Here is a 24,894-nt window from a genome sequence, read left to right as displayed (position 1 = left end):
CAGGCGTGCTTAGCTAGACATTGCATGCGGGCGACAAAGACCCTAGCGCCAGCTCTGAATTTATATTCAGACATTCCGACTGAATCCTTATATCATGGAAAATAACATGTAAAATTGTCTCCGTTCTTATTCCAATGGATCTCATCTTATGAATAATAAAAGTAAAATAGTTATTTGTATATATAAAAATATAATCTATAATATTATTTAAAAATACTTTTAGAATATTTATTTTTTAAAAAATTAAAAATCAAATTCTAGAAATTCTTCTTTTTTATGGGAATACACCCTTTTATTTTTTACAAATATAAACTATACAATTTTAATCTGTAAAATATAGGGTGGTGAGATGCAGTGATTGATACACTCAATCCAATACCCTTGGAGTGTAATGGATAGCAATGCTGTAGCTAATGAAGCTCTAACTGAGGCTCGGCTATTGCTGTTACCCTCCTGCCATGATCAGAGCTTTAATAATAGCTCAATAACCTTATCCCTACAATGTCCACTACAGATAACGGGGAAGAATATGAAAAGCATTCTTGCTTCGCCCCTTTAAGCCAGTCCTTATAAGGACTATAAGGACTATAAAATATAGATATATATATATATATAGATATAGATATATATAGATATAGACAAAATGATGATTGGGAATCAATCGACCGTGAGAGCGGTGATTGATTCATTCAATCCAATACCCTTGGAGGGTAATGGATGGCAATGCTGTAGCTAATGAAGCTCTAACTGAGGCTCGGCTATTGCTGTTACCCTCCTGCCATGATCAGAGCTTTAATAATAGCTCAATAACCTTATCCCTACACTGTCCACTACAGATAACGGGGAATATGAAAAGCATTTTGCTTCGCCCCTTTAAGCCAGTCCTTATAAGGACTATGAGAGAGATAAAATATAGGTGGAAGGCCGTTGAATACCCTTGGAGGGTAATGGATGGCAATGCTGTAGCTAATGAAGTTCAAACTGACGCTCGGCTATTGCTGTTACCCTCCTGCCATGATCAGAGCTTTAATAGCTCAATAACACTTTATCCCTACACTGTCCTCTACAGATAACGGGGAAGATGAAAAGCATTCTTGCTTCGCCCCTTTAAGCCAGTCCTTATAAGGACTATAAAAAAAATATATATATATATATAAAATGTATATAAAATATAAAATACAGGCCGATGATGAAGATTTGTTGAACTCACAAATTAATTATAATATATATATATATTTTATATATATATATATATATATATATATATATAAATATATAAAATACAGGCCGATGATGAAGATTTGTTGAACTCACAAATTAATTATAATATATATATATTTTATATATATATATATGTAATATGTAATATAATATGTAATATGTAGGAAATTCATAGATGAGGCTGCGATCTCACTGATTGAATATAAATGATTGAGATAACGTATGCAAACATCTAAATCGTGATCTGTGTCATGTGCAATAGGGAATTCAGATTGATATACTTATTTTGTATTTTATTTGTTTCTTAGTTATTATTTCGTTCTGCATATGCGTTTACATTCGCCTTTGAACATAATAGGAGGTTTAGACATTGAAAACGTCTGTGAAACGACAGCAGAGACAAATGAAGCTATATTGAACTTGAGAGCATAAAGCAACTGCCGGGTTGAAACTATCGGATTTCCAAGTGGAAATATTGGATTTAGAGTTGAACTTAATTGCATTTCTCTACCTCAGCAGTGTCTTATTCCTTAAAAAATGTCTCTTGGGTCTTTCTGCACATCCTTTTCCGCCAATTACAAACGATCTGTCAATAGTAATGTACGTGTGAGGGCGCCATCTTGTGACCAAATTTGTCAGCAGTCTATCGCTGTTTGGGCTGTGGAATTTAATAAGCAAAACTGGAGTCCGACAAGACCATACATCTTCCGGCCTCTACACTATGGATTCGTAATCAATATCCCTGTAGGGGATTTTCTTTAAAACACTCTAGCAATTAATCTTAGTTCCTTGACGTGGTTCGCATTTCTTTATGGTCCGTGTTGTTTTTAATCTCCGATTGACTCTAAGGGTTTAAAGATTCACAAAGAAAACCAATAGACATAGCATTTAAAAATTGATGGCTACTCGGACTATTGCCATCTCTTTCAAGCTCAAACAACAAAACACCTCACACTATCTATCTCTTTTTCCCCTCTTTCGTTTTTCTTCATTGAACGGAAACGAAAAAAAAAAAAAAAAAGGAAAAAAAATATATCACTCTGATGCTATGGTGTCGAGGCTATTTTACTCGGGCGTCAAGGTTTTGACAATAGCCGACTTGCAATAACTAAAATGTCGCAGCAGATAAATGAACCTGTGAGCCAAGACGACAGAGCCAATTCCACCAGCACAACCAGCCATATATTACAGACTTGTGTTTTCGTTGCGGGCGATAGAGTCGCATAGGAAACGGCCGATTGCATCGCTCTCTCCGGTAATCACAAATACGAAAGCATTATTGTGTGTGACAAGGCAAGATTGAGGCAAACCCGGCAAGGCACAGGGGCTATTATTTTTCCTTTCTTGCCGAATTATAGCGGTGAAATTTTATTATGTTATTAGGAGAGTGAATAGAATTGCCATCGTCCAAATTACCATTTTGATTTATTTCTTGGTGTGACAGAGCACTTTTTTTTTTTTGGCAGATTCAAAAACCTAGACTGATTAAGTTGAATTGAATATTTAAATACGATAGGAATAATTTCAGTGCTATTGCAGCCTTGATGCATTTTACATTTCAAAATCTTTGGAAGTACGAAAAGAAATTGTCAATTTCGTTGTTTAGAATTATTGGCATTATGTGTAGCTATTACCCATAATTCCATGACAAAATGAATTTGTAATATTATCAGCATTCAAGTAGAATTCATTGCTTTCCCATGCTTTATTTTTGATTCGATATAATGACTACATTTTACAATTTTTTTCTGTTTCGGGAGTTTTTATGTTTTTCAGTATTTTAAAAAGCATTTAAATCAAATTTAATTTTACTCTTTATGTGCATTCCAGACAAATCGTGATTTACGTTATGAGTTTACATTTAATATCACCTGAAGTTTTATAATTCTACTATAAATATTTTTCATAAATTATAAAAATAATTATATATATCAATCGAATACTAAAACAATGCTATTCGATGTCGCGTTCTGTGGTTCACTTTCATTCTGTCCGAGGTCTGAACTGGGTAAATTTTTAATAAACACCGACCAAACTTGATTTTTGTTGCATTGCGTAGGAATTTTGATCATATTTGCTGCCTCTTTGAATTTTCTTGCGAAACAGTTTTTATCAAAAGGACGTACAAAAAAAGAGAGAGCATAAGTCTGGTTTGGCATTTCACACAACTTCTACTGGTCATGATGTACTCTGGGACAGAACAAACATGTCCTACATTGATAAAAACTGTTTCTGAAAACTACGTCTGGCCTACGTAGCAGATGCTACAGGAACAGTGAATATTGTAAACTTCTAGTTTTTTCATTGGGTGATGTGGACGTTTTCGGAGGATGAAGAGATTTTGATATCTTTTCAAGTGGTAGGAAAGTCACTCTTATGTTGTACTTGTAGAGAAGCTTGGCTAATTTATCTGTTACATTCTTGATATAAGAAAGGTTGACTGCGTTCTTGAAGTCTTGTTTATTTAAGTTTCTTGTAGGTGCTGTATTGAGAATTTTCATAATTAATTTAGTTTTGAAACCATTCAGTTGTAGGAGCTGTGTTAAGTATTGTATTTCTTCTTTCCGCTTTTCTTCTGTACTGGGGATGCTGTATGCTTTATCCCTTAAGGTTTTTATGAGGAGTATTTCTTAACCACAGAAACTAACTAGATTTTAAAAAAACGTTTGAAAATCATAATATTTTAAAACACCTACTTAAAATAAATATAAATGGTATATTTATATTCATTCTTTAAACCATTATATATATATATATATATATATATATAATGAATTCCTTTTTAGGACTTCCAAGGTAACAAATGACAATGCTGTAGCCAATGAAGTTTTAACTGAGGCTCGGCTATTGCCGTTACCCAGCCATGACTAGAGCTTTTTAGCTCAATAACACTCCATCCACACAGATTTACTTCATTCAGATGACGGGATAAAGAGTCAAGGACTCAGTCCATCGCCCAGTTCTTTTAAGAACTTTCAGATTATTTATATACCCGTGATGGCCAGGATATACCCGTGGTGGCCTGGATAAGAATAACCCCAATGTAGCTAATCTATGTCGTACTAGGCGACTAAAATGGGTACCCAGGGAGGGTAATGGATGGCAATGCTGTAGCCAATGAAGTTCTAACTGAGGCTCGGCTATTGCTGTTACCCTCCTGTCATGATCAGAGCTTCATTTATAAAAAAAAAAAAAAAAAAAATCAGCTAACGCCTTTTTATTCCCGTATATACGGGAGTAGGCGAGGCCATTTAGCCCTATCTAACTTTTGGAGACTGAGTGGGCAGTTCAATCTCCACTGGTACCCAATCAGAGACAGATGGCCCAAGGCTATCACTAATTAAGCGGTACGCAGTGAAGAGAGACGGCTCAAATGTGCCGCCATCTCGTGGTCTCTAACCCTAACACAATATATTTTAATGTCTGAAATAATGTGGGTTCTACGGTCGATTTTGTTGAGTTTACAGGACGAAAAACCCGAGTTTCCGGGAGGAAAAACCTGCTTGCCCGTGCCAGAGATCGACTAACTCGGGAACCGGTCGAAAAAAGGCTTGGAAAAATTTCCTCTAGTCGCCGACTAGACTCGAAACCAAGACTTCCTTCGTGCGGCCTAGCGCGATGGTGTGCAAACGCCACATCCACTGAGCTACACAGGCTCTTAGCTTCATTTATTTATTTATTATTTATATACTATTTATATATAAATATAAATAGTATATATAAATAATGGTTTAAAGAATTAATATAAATATAAATAGTAAAATAATGGCTTAAAAAATTAATATGACCCACATCCCCCATGCAGTGGCTGAGATAAGAATAGCTCCACTGCAGCCCATGCATGTCATACAAGGCTAAAATGGGTACCCAGGGAGGGTAATGGATGGCAATGCTGTAGCCAGTGAAGTTCTAACTGAGGCTCAGCTATTGCTGTTACTTCCTGCCATGATCATAGCACAATAACATCCTATCCTTACATTGTCCTCTACAGATAACGGGGATTATGAAAAGCATTCTCGCTTCGCCCATCTAGCCACAAAAATAAATAAAATAAATAACCCGCATACGGTTACATAAAATATATATCCCAGTCTGGTGGCCGGGATAAGAATAGCCCCACTGTAGCCCATGCATGTCTTACGAGGCGACTAAAATGGTCACCCACAGAGGGTAATGGATGGCAATGCTCTAGTCAATGAAGTTTTAACTGAGGCTCGGCTATTGCTGTTATTCTCTTGCCATGATCAGAGCTTATAGAGCTATATTACCCAATCAATACATTATCTTCTACAGATAACGGGGAATGTGAAAATCATTCTTGCGTCGTCCATCTAGCCAAAAAAAAAAAAAAAAAAGAAAAAAAAATGTACATCAGGTAATAATATTTTCATTGCGAAAAATTATTTTTGTTGAATTTCAGTGTTCGAAAACTAATGTATATATTAATGTACGGATCTCTGTATTACGTTGTGTGATTATGTATTTTATGTTATTTTATAACATCCTACAGAATAGATAAAATCAGTATATAAATATAATTCCATCCACAAAATGTATAAAAATGATAAAAAAAATCTAGAATTTGTGGGTGAACAAGAAGTACAGTAGATAGGCCAAAAATATTAGCGTATCTTGAATGACTTGTAGATTATGTTAAAGTAAGTTGAGGAAAAATCTTCCTAGTTCATCTCTTCTCTGAAAGATCGTGCCCATTCCCCGAAAATTCACACAATTTATTATATGAGTTCAATACTGACTTTTCTAATAATTTTCGTTCCTCTGGGAGACACGAACTGTTTCTTAAAAGTATATAAACGCATTTTTTCCACGAAGATATAACCTTTATATGGTGAATTATTAAAAGCAAACCAAAAATTTGCTACATTTTAATAGTTTACAATCGCAATTTGAAATTTACCTTTTCAAATTGTCTCTTCCCCATTTTCACAACTCTCCAGATCAGTTAAACACGTCACAAAAATCCTGAAAAGAAGATATCTGAGGATAAAAACTAAGTGCTTTTTTTTGTAATTATTATTTTATAGGAGAGAGAAAACACGGTGGTGGCTGTACTAAAGCAGTGAACTTTGATTTATATCGTTAATAAATTACGTAGAATTATTGCATTTGCAACTGGTTGCTTTCATCTCGTCGCTTTCATAAAATGAAAATGACCAAACATTATCAAAAGAGTCATCAACTGATTATCTCTGCTCGAAACAATAACAAGAAAAATCAGTATTCTTTCCTAACAAACAACAAAGCACTCGGAACACACACGTGACCATGTAACCGGAGCCATAAAAGTCATTTCACTGTAATGTACATGGCAAGTCGCGAGCATAACGCGTGAAGCTACGTGAATTACGCAACAATGATTCTTTCAATGGGAGTGGCTTACAAAGCACACAAAACACAAGCAGAAAGTGACATACGATACACTGAATGGTGATTGGTTTTCATTATTAAAAGAAACACTTAGTGGTAAGTTTTTATGGATGATTTCAGGTCAGAAAGGGAAGTGATGTCGTTAACATTAGGATTTATTATTGAAATGGGTGAATGGCGTGCACATTGCATTTTTTTTGGATGTAGATTGGCATCATTTTGATTAAATATGGATAGAATAAGTTTAACTTTAGACTCTCCACAGGTGTTTTACGCTTTCCTGTCAGATTTCGAGATAATCTATATTTTATCGCTCCATTTGTGCGTTTTTACCATTGTATTACTCGTTAGAAAATTATTAATGGCTGTCAAATCGAACACATTTCCCCCCCTCCCGTCACATCTTCATTTAACATTCTAAAAGGCATGAGGCTTTATTGTTATGACAATGGCTTTAAGCAGAAGAATGTAACATTCGGAGGGTGTGTTAACAACAAACAAAATATATACTCATTAGTATTTTCATTTCATTTTAAATATTATAGGCATATCCTTCCTAAGAGCCTTTGTGCTGTTTACACCAAGCTACTTTGGTCCTGTAGTAAACATCTTTTCAAACGAAGTTATTTGTCATATAATAGGAAAGTAACGATAATCACAATAATTGGAATACTTACGATATTCTACACCGTTAACATTACAAACATCGTTGACGCACCAGATAAAATCATTTGTAGGCATCCGGACGGAACATATTCAATTACTCAGTGTACGAGAAGCCAACAAACACTCGGTGATATTTGCACGCCACATCCCATCACCACCCAATAAAAAAAAAACAGCCATTATTCGTTCCCTACGTAAAAATCTCCACTAATGTCGATAAAAGAAACCAACAGCTCCACTACATCAGCAGCATCCTACCAAAGAATGACTACAGTTCTACGTCAACCTCCTAGACAATCAGATGAACATGAAAAACAAGACTTCAGAGGAACGATGAGTCTCCTTTATATACTGCGATATCATAGTGTGAGGAACAAACAGCCACGGTACCCATCTTCATAAGATGCAGACCTTCTTTCCCTACAATAACTGCAGCAGTCCTACAAGGTATACTTTTCATAAGCGTACGATAGCGATCAAGAGGAATTTTGTAATAAATGTAGCGTGATTAGCTACTGGACTTTTATGGGGCGAACGTCCCTTGTCCTCACTCAACGATCCAATTCATCCCACGGATGTTCGATAGAGTTGAGATCAGGGCTCTGTGGAGGTCAGTGGCGACGTTAATGTTCACAAACCACGCAGTTATTATAGCAGCAGCCTTATAACACGGTGCACTGTCTTGCTGAAAGAGGCAATGGTTAGTTCCGTAGAAACCCCACAAAGTAGGAAGCGATGCATTATCCAGAATGTTCAGATACCGCTCAGAGTTCAATGTTCGTGGAACCACAAACAGAAGTCCGAGGCCGAACCAGGAAAAACTGAATCATGCCACCACATCTCCTCCTCCGAAATTCATAGTTGGAGTTACGCACTCGGGTACGAGACGTTCGCTGGGCATTCGCCACTTGTCCATCTGCTCTGTAGAGGGTTTAGCGTGATTCGTCGCTCCATAACACAGCTTCACAAGCTCCCGCATAGTGTTGCCAATTTAGCTCTTTTTGAGCTAGATCTAGCTCTTTTTTTTTCTTCCCTAGCTCCAAAAATTTTAATCTAGCACCTAGCTCCTTCAGAACTAGTTTCAGCTCTTTTTAGTTGTTTTTATAACTTACTGTTAAAGAAAGAAATTGTTTAAAAAGTTTTCCAGACGTTCGCATTTGATAAGGAATTGTATTGTACGTTTGGTACGAGCATCGTACACGTTTCAAATGCATGATGACGTCAGTCACGTGGCCCAACAGTCTGCAATTTTGTCGTTTTAAAGTTGATAGTACCGGTACCAGTTAGTCTTTCCACAGTGTTCAGTTTGGTAGTTACGATTACGAGTGGGAAGTTTTCAAAGACCGATCGTAATTCGTTGCAGTAAAGAGTTGTATAATCTTCTTCAAAAATAAGCAAAGAGAAAACTAAAGCTTACAAGCAAAAATTTAGGAGGGAGTGGTTGCAAATGGGAATGTTTAGTAAATGGTTGTGTGAAGTTCCTGGTGACGCTACAAAAGGCCACTGTGAGTTTTGCAGATGTGATATAGCTGCTAAATATTGTCAGCTTGTAAAGCATAGCGAAACTAAGAAACATCTTACTGCAGTTCCATATAAGGAACTGCAGCAAGATGTTTCTTAGTTCTGATGAGACCGCGAACTTTGAAGGTAGGTTAGCATTATTTCTTTGTTGTCACTCATCATTCAACAGTTCCGATCATCTTGTGGATCTTTGCAAAAATATCATCCCAGACAGTCAAATTATGCCAAAGGTAAAAATGCACCGAACTAAGTGCTCTGCAATTGTAAAGAATATTCTAAGTGAGCATTTTGAAGAAGATCTAATTGTGGACATTGGAGATGAAAATTTCAGCTTGCTAATAGACAAATCGAATAATATCGCAGTGGATAAGATTTTAGGAATGGCCATCATTTATTATAGCAAGAAATTTAACAAAATTATGCATACATTTCTGAGCATGGTGGTTCTAGAAAAGTGTGACGCTAGTGGTATTGTGGCTGCACTGAAAAAAGAGCTCTTGACCAAGAAACTGGACATTAAAAATCTCATTCCAATGGGTACAGACAATGCCAGTGTTATGGTTGGTGTCAATAATGGCGTTTATGAACAACTGAAGGCATATATTCCCTCCTTAATTTTAATTAGATGTGTATGTCATTCATTACAACTGGCAATGTCTCATACGTGTGCAGAATCTCTCCCAAGAAAATTAGAATTTTTAGTTGCAGAAACGTATAAGTGATTTTCACATTCTTCTTCAAGACAAGCAGCATACAAAGAGCTGTATCAAACTATCAACGAAAATGATGGCCCTCTGAAAATTGTAAGCAATTGTGCAACAAGGTGGCTCTCCATTGAACCTCTAGTAGACAGAATTCTCAACCAGTGGTTGGAATTAAAAACTCACTTCGATGTCGTGAGTGTGACTGAGAAATGTTACAAAGCTCAAATTTTGTGGGAGATGTACAAAGATGAAAGGAATCTGTCCTTTCATCTTTGTACATCTTATTGTACAAAGTTCATCCTGTTCTAGTTCAAGTTCAGCAAGTTAACAAACTTTTTGCATCTAACAGTGCGGATAAGATGAGATTGTTTGAAGACCTTTCTCGTTTGATTCGCTCAATTGCTAATATGTTAGTGCTACCATCATCCACAGTCGACCCTCTAGAGTCAGAGATTGATGTCTATTTGGATCCCAGTCCAAATCTTGGTTACATATTTGAAAGAAAAATTTCAGAGTTGATGATACAAAAGAAAATAACGCAAAATGATGAGCGAAATCTTAGAAGTAGAGCAAAACAGTTTCTTCTTGGTCTCTTTAAGCAGCTTAAGCAAAGGTTGCCTGAAAACTTGAATATTTTAAGAATGATTTCTTCTTTTTCTGTTGACAATATCCTAAAACATATAAAAGAACCTGCTACTCCCATCTTAGAAATAATGCTGAAAACAGAAAAAGATGTTGCTGCTGCTGAATATCAATACAATACTATCCACTTAAATAAACAGACACATATAGAAAACACTGAGCTCTTCTGTACTGAAGTACGAGAATATAAAGATGCATTTGGAATGAATCCATTTAAAGAAATTGCTCAGTGGGCAATAAATTTATTAATACTGCCAAATTCTAATGCGGAAATTGAACGAATTTTTAGTTCCATGAATGTAGTTAAAACTAAATTAAGAAACGAGATGGAATTGCCATTGTGACAGCTATTTTATCAGTCAAGTATGGCCTCAGGCGTAACAACAAGTGCTGTACAGACTATCATTTACCAGCATCTACACAGAGTAATATTGGAACGATGGCGACATATAATAAAGCTGAAAATCTAAGTGAAAACATCGGTGAATTAAGTGCAGAAGACCACGTGGAAGATGTATTTAGCCACTTATACGCAAGTATCACTTCAACTTGAATAAAGTAAGTAACTTAAAGTATCAGCTATTACTTTTAAAATTTTAGCTTCAAATTTTTATTTTTAACTCCTTTTTAGCACTTTTTTTTTTAAGATTTAGCTGTTTTTAGTAATTAATAAAACAAAAACGGATCAAATGCTTCAAAAAAGCATACGGTGATGAATGCTTATCCCGTACTCAAGTTTACGAGTGGTTTAAGCGATTTCAAAGTGGTCGTGAGACCCTTGAGGACGACGAAAAGCCGGACCGTCCAAAAACTGGACTGAGCGAAGTTAGCATCCAAAAAGTGCGTGATTTCATCAAAGAAAACCAGAAATCGTCCGTGAGATTGATTGAAGATGAATTGCGGATTCAAAAATCAACTGTGCACAACGTTTTGACGAGAGTTTGGGCCTTCGTAAATTGAATTCGCGATTTGTTCCCCACAAGTTGACCGACAACCAAAAAATGTATCGAATTGAACACTGCAAGGACCTCATTAAAACCGCTCATAAGGACTCAAACTTCCTTGAAACGATCGTTACTAGTGACGAAATGTGGTGTTTTGAGGATGAGACCGAAACAAAGCGCTAGAGTGCTAAGTGGAGTCCACCAGAAGCGGGGCATCCGAAAAAAAGTCGCTTGGAGAAGTCAAAAGTAAAAACAATGCTTATTTGTTTCTACGATTCCAAGGGCATGATCCACAAAGAATGCGTTCCGCCTGGGCGAACGGTCAACGATGAGTTTTATCTCGAAGTTTTGAAGCGATTGATAGCGGGAATTCGTCACGTAGTGCATGAATATCGTGACGACCGACCGTTCGTCAAAACACACCTGACATTTGCTTCTAATGAAACAAATGTCATAAACAGTTGACACAACTAATGAAGGTTGCAGCTTTCGACAACAAAAAAGATACAACAGGTGGCGCCACTAGTTTCTTCTGTTTTCAAAAGTTCGGTTTCTTTTTGGACAGAGGGGGTGTAGTTTATTCACAATCATGGTCTTACGAAATACTTTTAGGTAGCGCAAGCAGCTAAGAATCTGAATGAGCATATTTGAACTATATGAAGTCAGGTCACAAATATTTCAACTTGACACAGACGTCTACTTGGAGTTTATTCAAATTCATATAAAATAGTAATGAATTTGTTTCATTTCTTCTTATATTAAAAAAGAAATGAAAATAACTTCACTTGTTTATTTTTTATTAATAAAATTTAATACACACCTATGATGAATTTTGATAGATTTATAATATTTTTGAAAAATTGAAAATTTTTCAATAAAAGTAAAAAAAAAAAAAAAAAACACTGGAGATTCTGGCGCTGTTGCTCTAGCTCTTATCTATCTCTCCCAATTTCAAATGTGTGTGTGTGCGCGTGTGCGTGCTTCACCCGGACTCTATCAAAACCGTCTCCTGTTTACTCCTAACGTTGTTGAGTTGGTGAATAATGAAGTTTATAAGCACAATCCAGCTTGCAGCCAAGGATACTGAATAGATTTTTATTTCATTTAGAAATATTAGATCAGAATGATGTCGCTTGAACCTGCTGAAGCAGTTCTGTTCTTTATGCATTTGATTTTAAATGTAAGTCCAGGACTTAACAAGAAGTACGACTGTTTTAATGTTAGTGTTTTTCCTGCTAATGACACCATCAGAAAAACACTAATAATATGCTGATGATCATTGGCATATGATTGGTGTTGGCGATTGTGACTTCATCAGTATCTGACGATTGTCATCGTATGCTGATGACGTCACAATCGCTATAGGCAGTGAGAAAGAAACCAGCAATTCACACGCTGCATTAGCTATGTGCACAAGTTTCTGATAAAAGATTCAACTCTGGAAAAACCACTCGTTTGTGGACTGAAAAAAAAAAAAAAAAATCAGCTAACGCCTTTTTATTCCCATATATACGGGAGTAGGCGAGGCCATTTAGCCCTATCTAACTTTTGGAGACTGAGTGGGCAGTTCAATCTCCACTGGTACCCAATCAGAGACAGATGGCCCAAGGCTATCACCAATTAAGCGGTACGCAGTGAAGAGAGACGGCTCAAATGTGCCGCCATCTCGTGGTCTCTAACCCTAACACAATATATTTAATGTCTGAAATAATGTGGGTTCTACGGTCGATTTTCTTGAGTTTACAGGACGAAAAACCCGAGTTTCCGGGAGGAAAAACCTGCTTGCCCGTGCCAGAGATCGACTAACTCGGGAACCGGTCGAAAAAAGGCTTAGAAAAATTTCCTCTAGTCGCCGACTAGACTCGAAACCAAGACTTCCTTCGTGCGGCCTAGCGCGATGGTGTGCAAACGCCACATCCACTGAGCTACACAGGACTGGTAAATGGAAATTCAGAACTGGCTCTGTCATTGAATGGTGCTGGTCAAGTGAAGGACAAAATTATTTAAGCATCTACACATATTACGTACTGGATTAGAAACTGATATTTTACGTATAAGCATGAGACTGCCAATACCAATCTTCTTCAATTCCCTGTTCGCAGTTCGGTGAGATATGGGTTGGGAACAGCTTTCACTTCATTAAATGTTTCAGTCAATTGCTGTACATAGGAAGTTCTGTTTATCCGCACAAGCCTTCTCAGACGAAGGTGATCTCGTTCCCGACAGACTTCTTAGGACCGCAGTTTCGCTTCTTAGACAGACCACGTGGGTTGTTTATCCACTGATTAAACACACAGGATATCTTACCTTTTGAAAAATCAGTTAGCTCTGCTGTTTTGAAAATCGTGTTTCTAGGCAGACGAGCACCCACACTAAGCCCTTTATCGAACTACGAAAGAGTCTTTTTTTATATAAGCTGCGTGATATTTACGTACATCTGCACGAGTGTCTAATTCAGTATCCATGTGTACTACCTCAGATTTAGACTTATAGATTTTCTAAATCTATAAATAGCTAAACTAGACCTGCGCACCCACTTCAAACAGGAGATAGGCCAATGGTGGACAACGTATGAGCGATAATTTTGCTTAGGGAAGAGCTAAACCAGTCAGATGGCTTGGAGCATGTTCTAGCACAAACCTGCAAATCGTTGACACTCATTGAAGATTTTCTCCATCAGATCCAAAAGGCAAGCACACATGGAAGAAATCTACCTACAACCTATTCAAATACTCCTCAAGGAAATCAACAAGAGAGGCCAAGAGTTTTGTTTTTAAGAGTGTGCGTTGAAAACAAAACCAGATCTTCTAGATTCACCATCATTTAATTCTTAAAAGTCCACAGTCTGTTTGATTCAAGATCATCTTCAGTCTCATTTTGGTTATTGGATACATATTTTTTACTCTCACATATTTTCTCTTCATCTTTTAAAGATTTCTTTCAATTATGCGTCCATCAATAGTAGCCATTATTACGAATACAAAGCTAGAAAACAACATTGCTCTGTATTAGTTGATTAAATGTTATAAAAATAATTACGGTGAATAGTTTTGGTCCATATTGAAAGAAAAGCAGATTTTCTCTTTTTACCTTTCAATCTAATAAAAACAGTTTTGCTTAACTAAACCAACGAAACTTGTCTGAGATGACTGAATATTTCCATTCAATAATAGTTCGACTTACGTTCACTAGGTGGCAGTGTAGTCGGTATATCTTTGTGTAGGTACAAATAGTATACCTAAATTAAACTAAATAATGTTTTTATTTTAAATTGTTTGTTTATTAATCGGTACAATTAAATTATTCTCTCAAGGATATAATTAATGACGCTAAGGTTTTTTTTTATTGAATCTGGAGTATTTATTTCTGGCTCTCAGTTAAGCAGTGCTTCAAAGGAGGATGTTTATTATTATATATAGAGTTGACGAGAGCATGTGTAGCTCACTGGAAGTGGTGTTTGCACTCCACGACGCTTGACTGCACGAAAGAAGACTTTTGGGTTCAAACCTAGCCGCTGACTAGAGGACCTTTTTTCGAACGATTCGGGAGTTAGTCAATCTCTGGCACCGACAAGCGGTTTTTTTCTCCGGGAAACTTGGATTTTTCGTCCCGTAAACTCAAGAAAATCGACCGTCGAACTCACAGTATTTTCAGACATTAAAAAGATTGTGCTAGGGTTAAGAAACACGAGATGGCAGCACTTGTAATCCGTTTCTTCACTCTTTGCCGATTAAATTAGTGATAGCCTTGGGCCAGCTATCTCTTTCTACCAGTGAACTGCCCACTCAGTCTTAAAAAGTTAGATAGGGCTAAAATGGCATTGCCTACTCCATCTACGAGAATAAAAGGCATTAGCTAGTTTTTTTTATTTATTTTTTATTTATGGTTGCCAAAGAGCCTCTAATGCTGAACCGCAGCTGCATCTACATTATTTAAAGGATCGCATGAAAATATCTTTTGGCATTAATATTTTAAACTTATAATATTATCCACAAAAAGACTGAAAAACGTGTACTCCAGTCATAGTACTATGGGTCCAGGAACCAAGAAACACGGTACTATTTGAGCCACTTCAGGCCTCCAATAAAGAGTTCGGATTATTGGTAATAATTGTCCATCACCTAAAGACGCTCTCTTTTTTGCATGTAGGTATTGGGTGTGTTAAGAACATTATGAGTACCTTATTTTTCAGGACAGTTAAACTGCAAACAACGGAAAATAATTCTGCCGTATACGAAGCAATTTCAAAAATTTTCTTAATCCTTAAAAGGACTGGCTTAAAGGGGCGAAGCAAGAATGCTTTTCATATTCCCCGTTATCTGTAGAGGACAGTGTAAGGATAAGGTGTTATTGAGCTATATAAAGCTCTGATCATGGCAGTAGGGTAACAGCAATAGCTACAGCATTGTCATCCATTATAAAACTCTGATAATGGCAGGAAGGTACCGAGCCTCAGTTAGAACTTCATTGGCTACAGCATTGCCATCTATTACCCTCCAAGGATACCGCATCTCACAGACGATTATCGTCATCAACACTCAAAAATTTTCCTTATAGTCCTTATGAGGACTGGCTTAAAGGGGCGAAGCAAGATTGTTTTTCATATTCCCCGTTGTCTGTAGAGGACAGTGTAAGGATAAGGTGTTATTGATCTATTCAAGCTCTGATCATGGCAAGAGGGTAACAGCAATAGCCGAGCCTCAGTATGAACTTCATTGACTACAGCATTGCCATCCATTACCCTCCCTGGGTACCAATTTTAGTCGCCTCGTACGATATGCATTAGCTACATTGATGCTATTCTTATCCCGATGTAGCTAATGCATGACGTACGAGGCGACTAAAAAACTCAAAAATTTCCTTATAGAATCCTTATAAGGACTGGCTTAAAGGGGCGATGCAAGAATCCTTTTTATCTTCCCCGTTATTATCTGTAGAGGGCAGTGTAGGGATAAGGTGCTATTGAGCTTTTAAAGCTCTGATCATGGCAGGAGGGTGTAACGGCAACAGCCCTGCAAGGGTATAAAAAACTCAAAAATTTCCTTATAGAATCCTTATAAGGACTGGCTTAAAGGAGCGATGCAAGAATCCTTTTTATCTTCCCCGTTATCTGTAGAGGGCAGTGTAGGGATAAGGTGCTATTGAGCTATTAAAGCTCTGATCATGGCAGGAGGGTAACAGCAACAGCCGAGCCTCAGTTAGAACTTCATTAGCTACAGCATTGCCATCCATTACCCTCCAAGGGTATTAATTAATCACTGCATCTCACGGTCAATCATGATATGTTTCCCGTACCTCAAAAATTTTAACTTACACGAGTTTATTTATATTTTTATTATTTTTTAATTTTTTAGGTTTGTTTGTTGTTTTATATTTATTTAAGGAAAAATAATATATTTGCTAACTTTAAGCACTTTAACACGTTCATTGCCAATCACGCGATATCTCGCGATGCGAGTTCTCACCAAACGGCCGATCACGCGTTATCGCGTGGACGTCGCTAACTAAATGAAAAAATAAAAAAAAATTTGGCCACCACACGAAATTCCAATTTTCAGCTTGGCAATGAAAGTGTTAAATGAATAAAAGTTTGATATATAATTCGATTTCATAAACATATCAATATTTATAATAAATTTGAATAAAATGTTTTCGTATTCATGTTGGGTTTAGCGGCTACTTACATCTTACTTCGAAATTGGTCTTTGAAAATGAAAAAAAAAATATATATATATATAATATTTCATTAAAAACTCTGACAGCTTAGCTATTAGATATAAAATCTCTTGCTCGGGTAAATCTATTTTTTCATTAGGTAGAGCTGGCTTTGTTGCTAATAAAAGTTCTCGATCATTCAGACGAGATTCATATTCAAAACATCGTTCAAACTACACCTTAATGCTATCGAAATCGACATCTACTTGCAAGCACTTTAGAAGCATTGGAAGCGCCATCTACTGGCAGGGAGAAGAACATTTTAAATGACTTTGATTGCAATACTTTAATTTGAAGAATCGTAATAGGATTCTTTAATAATAATAATAATAATAATAATGACTCCAAATATGGTCAACTCTAATATTTTGGCTTTCTAAAACACAGTTAACTGGATCGTCTATTCAGTAGTTAAATTCAGCCGAGTCCTCCAGGCCAGGGCCCGATCCCACAACTTTTTTATGCACCAGGCCCGAACCCGGAACATTTTTCTGTTTTGCGACTTTTCTCCCTTTATAGTAATTATGCCTACATTATTGTGTTATTATTCAACAATTGTTTACAGTTTTGAATGTGTATATAAAGTCAATATGAACAGCCGCCTGATTACGAACGCGTGATGAAAGGGACGGGGAAGTTTGGAGCTTCCTGTGGTGCGTTATCTTGCAGCGATTGACAAGCAAACATCATTGCAGAGTAGTGTAGCGGAATTTTGACAGACTCATAGGGATATTTTGTCTTTTCTGGTTGGCATCACTGTCAGCAAACAGTCCGTAACCAACAATAGAATAGCAGATTAGCAGTTGTTTATCAGAGCTCGTGATTGTGAGAAGCACAAAGAAAATCGTGTGAAATTTTTGTGTTTATGTAAGTCTACTATTTCAACTATGGATAAGTACGTTGGTACCTTCTTTAAACGGAAAAATAGTTCGTATGATAGTGATAATACAAAGCGAGTTTGTAATGACAGGTTGTGTGTGGTTTCTGAAGAGAAAGAAGTCTGTAACGAATCCACAGAAACACAGGATTCCCATCAGTTGCAATGCAATAATATTAATACGTTGAACGAAAGGAAAGATTTACCCACTTGCTGGACACTCGACCAGTGGATGGCATTCAAAGGTAAATACAATTGGTTGTTTTGTAAGGTCGGAGACTTGGGTTGTATAACATGTGCAGAGGTACAGACCCTAGGCGGAAGTTCTTCACATCAGGGTATTCACTTAGCATCAGAGTGGATAAATGGATTAATATGTATTAAAGGGGAAGGATCTAAACAATGCCAACAAAAGCAACTCAGAAAGAAAATTTACGAACATTGAGATACTAAAGTATCTCAATGACTCAAAATTCTTTAGCACACGATATCACGTGCCATGGGTTTCGCACTGAATATCATATTGCAAAGCATAATCGTCCTTTTGTAGATCATCCAAAATTAATTGATCTTCACATTCTTAATGCGCTAGATGTGGGGCGTGCTTTACATAGTAATGTGACATGCACTGAGGTAGTGAATCATATTTCAAAACAAATGAAACACAAAATTGCGGACAGCATTATAAACCATAGAATCAAAATTTCTACTATTCTGGATAAAAGTACATTCATATCTAACCAGACTGTTCTGATAGTACAATAAACGGTGGCGATGTTACAACACTATTCTTTGATTTCATCCAATTAGGAAGCACCGAAGCAATGGACATTAAGAACTCAAGCACGGTCTGAAAAAAAGAAATCCTGCAGGAGATTCTAATTGGATTACGTGCGGATGGGGCCCCAGTTATGCCAGGGAAACGAACAGGTTTGGCAACATTGATGAAAGAAGATTTTCCAACAATTTTAATATGGCACTGTATAAATCATCGCTTAGAACTTGCTGTGCACGATTCAGTGAAAGATGTTACGACAACGAATTATTTTCTGGTGTTTCTTGATAAGGTATATTCAATTTTTAGTAATGTCTCCAAAGAATTTACATGAACTAAGCAAATGTTCAGAACAGTTGTTCTGAGGTCTTACCAAAGTGAGAAAGATGTCAGCTAGTTGGGTTGCAACAAGTTTTCGGGTTGTGTGAATTCTATTTGGAATAACTATGCACCATTGCACAGTTTCTTTGCACTTTAGCCTTCAAGGGCTCAACTTGAAGAAACGAACTTCATAAACAATTTAAGAATAATGATGGATGCGTTATTTGAGCCTTCTAGCCTCTCAGAATCTTTGCAAAAACAAACTGTGACGTTACCTAGAGCAAATCAACTCCTGCACAGAACCAGAGAAGTATTTAAAGGCCACAAAGAGAGAGGAGGTATTTACTGGAGAGAAGTTCAGAAAACTATAGAAGCAAATCAATTCAAAGGAGTTCCCTCGAAAGTATTTGGGAATAGGAACAACACAATGAAAATAAATAAAGGACAATTTTATGAGAGTATAATCACAAATATGACAAGTAGGCGCATGACAGATAAGGACACAAAGTACTCAGAAAAAATTAAAATAGTATTGGCCGGATGATATTGCCGTAGACTATGGTGAAGAAGAATTGAAAGATCTGTGTGATTTGTTTTCTTGGTGTTATCGTGAGGTCATTCAATCTAATAGGGATTTTAAGCACAGTGGAGGTAAGCATGTGTCAGACACCATGAAGAAACTTGTGTTGAAACAATACCAGTGAGCAATGCAGAGTGCCAGCGGAGGTTCATCATTAGGAACAATATTGTGACACCAAGGAATTTACCAAGGAATTTGAGTTATTTATCATCATTATTATATTTCCATTTTTTTCCCTACATTTACGTAATAGGCTGAATAGGCCTACTGTTTTTTAATCGCTCATACAACCTAATGTTATCTTAAATTGAGTTATCTTTTAATATGTTAGAAGTATTATATCATTGTAATTTTGTATTTGTATTTGTATTTAATGTTTCTGGTGATGTGGAAGAGAACGTCTCATGGCTTTAACTGCATCAGAAATAAATAAATAAATAAAATTTTGAAAAATGTTGCGAAAATCTAGCTATAGCCTCATATTTATGATCCTTACCTTAAGGGTCCCGGAGCTTATTCGTTTAGAATTTCACCACTGGGTCTACTTAGATCTTGGTTTGACACTGTCTTGTATACTACCTATTTTATGTTTTGGCTATTTCTTTTATTCCATAAAATCCAGTTTTCTTTCATGCTGGATTGGATTCTTTGTATTCAAGTAGAAACCTCTTTGTATTAAAAGATCATTACCATATTAGATACACTAGGAAAAATGGGGTTAAATGTTTTCGATAAATTTTAGAAAATGTCATTAAATCATAAAAATATTATTGCAAATATAAAAACAGAAATGATATTATATAAAACTTTTTGAAAATTTTAAAATTTCAAATAAATATTTTTATAAATATAAGAACACTCATTTTATTAAAAAATAAAGATACTTGAAATTTATTCGCATAAATAATATAACAATCAATGGTGTGCTTGCACGGAATTAATGTTAAAATAATTGCACGGAATTAATAAAATTTGGAAATATCAATTTATGATAGACAAAAAGGAATGAAAGAAATAAAATGATTTGGTTTTCAAATTTCCGGGAAAATTAATTGCAAGGTTAAGTATGTATTACAAACGGATACTTAAGAGACCACATATACACATACACACACCAATATCATTTCCGTCAAAAACAATGGTGAAATTGCAGATTAATATTTTAAACGGTTTGTGTTGATGTTGATGTGTATTCTTCATATTCTGTTATTCTAATTGGATAATATTTTATTATTATATTATTTTATCACATAGGGGAAACCTAACACTTAAGGAGAATAAGTATTAGACTTAATGATTTGTAACGGCAAAGTTAATTTGGTTTTTTTCGAAACCAAATGGGATTTATCCTATCCGGATATGAAGGGTTTTTAACGTATTCTTAATGTTAATAATAAAATAATTGAACAGTTCGTTCCTGGAAAAGTGCTTTAAAACTTAGCATTTTTATATGCAAAGATATACAATTGTAGATGGATTAAGAACGAAAATTCGACTTGAATAGCGTGATTTAGGTGGTTCGTTAAACCTTCTTATACTATACCAACACGAGAAAACCTAAAACTATTTCTGTAATTTAAATTCTAATTTCAAATCTGCATAAAACTGCTTTAATTACTTAGTTATTACTATATGTGGTTCCCATCCACGAAAATGTTTGTAAACCTACAATACATTTGTACCAGGGATTGGTTAAGGATATTTTCTATTTTTATTAACATATATATTATGAGTTCCTTGGCCAACTTTAGGGATTTGAGATGAGTGTGTACGAGATCATGAGTTAGAGGCAGGAAATATAAAATCAGTGGATGCCTTCAAGTATCTGGACTTCATGATGGATAAGTCCAGCCAATTTGAAATGGACATATATTATTTCGAGCAAGCACACGAACAGCTATTAGATCCATGAATAGTATTTTATAGAGTCATAAGGGTTCGAGGAAAACTAATTAAAGGAAACAAATGGGAGTGGAGATTAATTACTTTTCACAAAGTATGACAGCCACTGGTATGGATGGTCTTTCGAATGCGTGCATTCGAACGTAGATGGAAATTGAACATCCTGTCACGGAGAGGATGAGGTATATGCTTTAAAATGGTATGGGAACGTCTAGATTACGAGAGAAGAGCGATAACCAGTAAGAATTATGAATTGGTTATCTCCCCACACCCCTTGGAAGGAGACAAAGAGGAAGATGAAGAGTTACGTGAAGACGCACCATTTTGAGAGCAATGGAGAAAAGAGGCTTACAGTATGAGTTTTGGAGACATCGTTTATGAAATTTGAGAAAAGACAACTGACGACAAGTGGAAAAAAATCTGAGAAATGCAAGCAAGCGGGTACATTTGACTGTAAAAATGGCAGGTGGATCTCTCAGTTTTTGGAGAAACTTCTTGACTTATATAGTGGTTCTCCTTTTTTATTTAGTTATTATATGTACGAGGAAGCGAATGTATATTTAAATATATTTATTATTTATTTAAATATATAATTTAAATAAATATATGTACGAGGAAGCGAATGTATATAATATAATAATTTAACAATTATTAACCAAGCCTTATAAGGACGGGCTTAAAGGGGCGAAGCAAGAATGCTTTTCATCTTCCCCGTTATCTGTAGAGGACAGTGTAGGGATAAGGTGTTATTGAGCTATTAAAGCTCTGATCATCGCAGGAGGGTAAGAGCAATAGCCAAGCCTCAGTTACAACTTCATTGGCTACAGCATTGCCATCCATTACCCTCCAAGGGTTCATCAACTACCATCCGGCTTTAATTTCATTAACCAAGTCCTTATATAATATAATAATATATAAGGACTGGTAAAGAGGCGAAGCAAGAATGTTTTTTTATCTTCCCCATTATCTGTAGAGGACAGCGTAGGGATAAGGTGTTATTGAGCTATTAAAGCTCTGATCATGGCAGGAGGGTAACAGCAATAGCCGAGCCTCAGTTAGAACTTCATTGGCTACAGCATTGCTATCCGTTACTCTCCAAGGGCTGTCATCATTCTCGCCTCATTATCTCAAGCGTACTAAATAACAATTATAATTTAATTGCTATTTAGTACTATACTAAATATATAGCAATTATAACAATTAGAATTATAACTGGATAGTATAGTACGCTTTGAAATAAATAATTATTTAAATATAATTATTGTAATAATTTATTACAGTGTAAACTAATTTCAAATTATTTCTATTGATTTTTTAAAAATTAATAAATAAAATTTTTAATAAAACTTTAAATTGAACTCCCAATAAATTTCTATATCTTAAATTTTAAATATGAATGATAAATTAAATTAAAAAGGAAATGATTGCAGTAAATTATATCATACGATATTATATTTACTTATTTATTATATTAACCAAATTTACTTAGCTGGATAATGAAAGTAATTTATGTCACCACTAAAATGAATTGATTTTTTCAAAACATACGATCTTAGTGGAAATTTTAATAGCATATCTATTGTAAGTCACTTTTAATTTTAACAGTTACGATCGTAAACACATCAAACATAATCATTCAGTTCAGCTGAAATAACCTTGATGCCAGTGTACTGAAATAGCTTCAAAGTTCTGAAATAGAATATTATTATTATTATTCGTGACACCTCCAAGGAGTCCGAAGACTCATCCTGGGAGGACACTTACCATACAACACTCCGTCTTTGACCAACCGTTTATGGTATCTCGCTTCAACAATAGATGGCAGCACATCATCAGCCATACAGAATTTTATTTTTTTTGAAAAAAAAAAAAGAGAATATTAGTAAAACAAAATTTTATATTATGACAATTACTTATCAGATAATGTTTCTTTTGATAAAATAGTCTATATTTTAAAATATATCTATAAAATTCTAAAATAATGAAATAAAATAGGATATGTAGTGCAGTGTAATTTATTTTTTATATATTTAAAATATAAGAAAAATATATCGGAATTTGATAAACATTCCGGCGACTTACTACCATTGGAGGGTAATGTACGGCAATGCTGTAGCCAATGAAGCTCCAACTGAGGCTCGGCTATTGCTGTTACCCTCCTGCCATGATTAGAGCTTTAATAGCTCAATAACACCTTATCCTTACACTGTCCTCTACAGATGACGGGGAAGATGAAAAGCATTCTTGCTTTGCCCCTTTAAGCCAGTCCTTATAAGGACTATAAGGACTGATAAACATTCCTGTGAAATATGAAATATAAATCATGGAATCCTTTTGACTTGTCACGAAGGGGTTTAAAATGTGAATAACGTTTCGGATTATTAATTCATCTCTTATTATTTATATTTATTTAATACAATGCAATATTTATTACAAATACATCTAGCAATGATAAATGTGTACATCCCAAGACCATGAATAAGTTCATCCGGGTTATAAAATGTATAACAATTACAGAAATCAATATACTATTCATAATAGTGCAGTGCACAAAAGCATTGGCAAGAGCCATATATAGGGGATAAAACACATGAACACATACGTACGTACAAGTCAAATAAAAACACTAATGAATTGACTAATGAAAAAACACTAATGAATTTTGCAGTGGTTAATTTCTCATTTCGTACTTTTATTCTGAAGAAAGTTTCAACATTCTTATAAAAATTCAAGTATTCTATAATTTTTCTGTGTATGTTTATGTTGGTATCGTTTCGTATTAAGAGAAGTAAACCCTCAAAGATTTTTGGAGCCATAGACGTTTCTTTTTTTTTTTTTTTTTTTTTTTACTATCGAATTAAATATTTTAAATCCAGTTTTCTGCATAAGTATCTTTCCTAATGCTTACGTACTGTTTCTCGGACTTTAGGAAGATTAGTAATCCTGTATATCATTGTCTAAGTGGTAAAATATTTAATAGAATATATTAAAATGCGTATTATATTTTGTAAAGAGATTAGTGCTGTGATATGGTCCTTCTCAGCTAAGTACAGCATAACTTTTTTAAAAAATATATTTTTAAAAAGAAGACAACGGACATCATCAATCTTACTTTGTTGCACACTTTTGCAATATGCAGTTTCCAGCTTAAGTCACTGTCAAATTTTAATTCTAAATAAGTTATTTTATATTTCCATATAGTTACAATTTTATACTTTTAAATTCCTGTCAGCAAAACATGTTTTTTTGCTAACAGGTATATTTCTGAGTTTAAAAATGATAATTTTTGCTTTTTTTTTGTCCCTATTTCCAGATCTGTGTTGATCATGTTTTGAATATCACTTACAGAATTTGCTGTGAATATCGCGATGTCATCTGCAAAGGGGTTTACCTTACTTAATAACTATAAGTCACAGAAGTCGTTGATGTAAATTATAAATAATAATGATCCAAGAAACTGCTATAGCTTTTGTTAAAAATTTATTATTATTACTGCTTGTGATCTAGACGTCAAATAACTTTTAAGCAAGGCATGAGTACAATCTCTAATTCCCATAGTCTCAGGGTTTTTTTAAATAAAATATTATGGAAAACTGTGTCAAAAGCTTTCGTTGAGGTCTAGAAAAATATCTTCTAGA

The 24,894-nt window shown here is 35.3% G+C and overlaps 1 protein-coding gene across 1 annotated transcript in view; it reads left to right on the top strand.

Moving 5' to 3' along the window:
* LOC150103480 (uncharacterized) overlaps nt 1–1,653 on the top strand; it is a 196,606-nt gene extending 194,953 nt beyond the window's left edge. Inside the window, exon 3 of the mRNA XM_090398487.1 lies at nt 1,530–1,653. Within this exon, the coding sequence (XP_090254613.1) occupies nt 1,530–1,653 (124 nt within the window). The remainder of the gene's footprint in view (nt 1–1,529) is intronic.
* The last annotated feature ends 23,241 nt before the right edge of the window (nt 1,654–24,894 follow it).

Source organism: Typopeltis vanoorti, chromosome 9 (assembly GCF_054136105.1).
Source record: "Typopeltis vanoorti isolate ZY-2024b chromosome 9, IOZ_Tvanoo_1.0, whole genome shotgun sequence".
Classification (NCBI taxonomy): domain Eukaryota; kingdom Metazoa; phylum Arthropoda; class Arachnida; order Uropygi; family Thelyphonidae; genus Typopeltis; species Typopeltis vanoorti.
The sequence above is the reverse complement of the archived record's forward strand: the minus strand, read 5'-3'. Positions and strand labels throughout refer to the sequence as shown.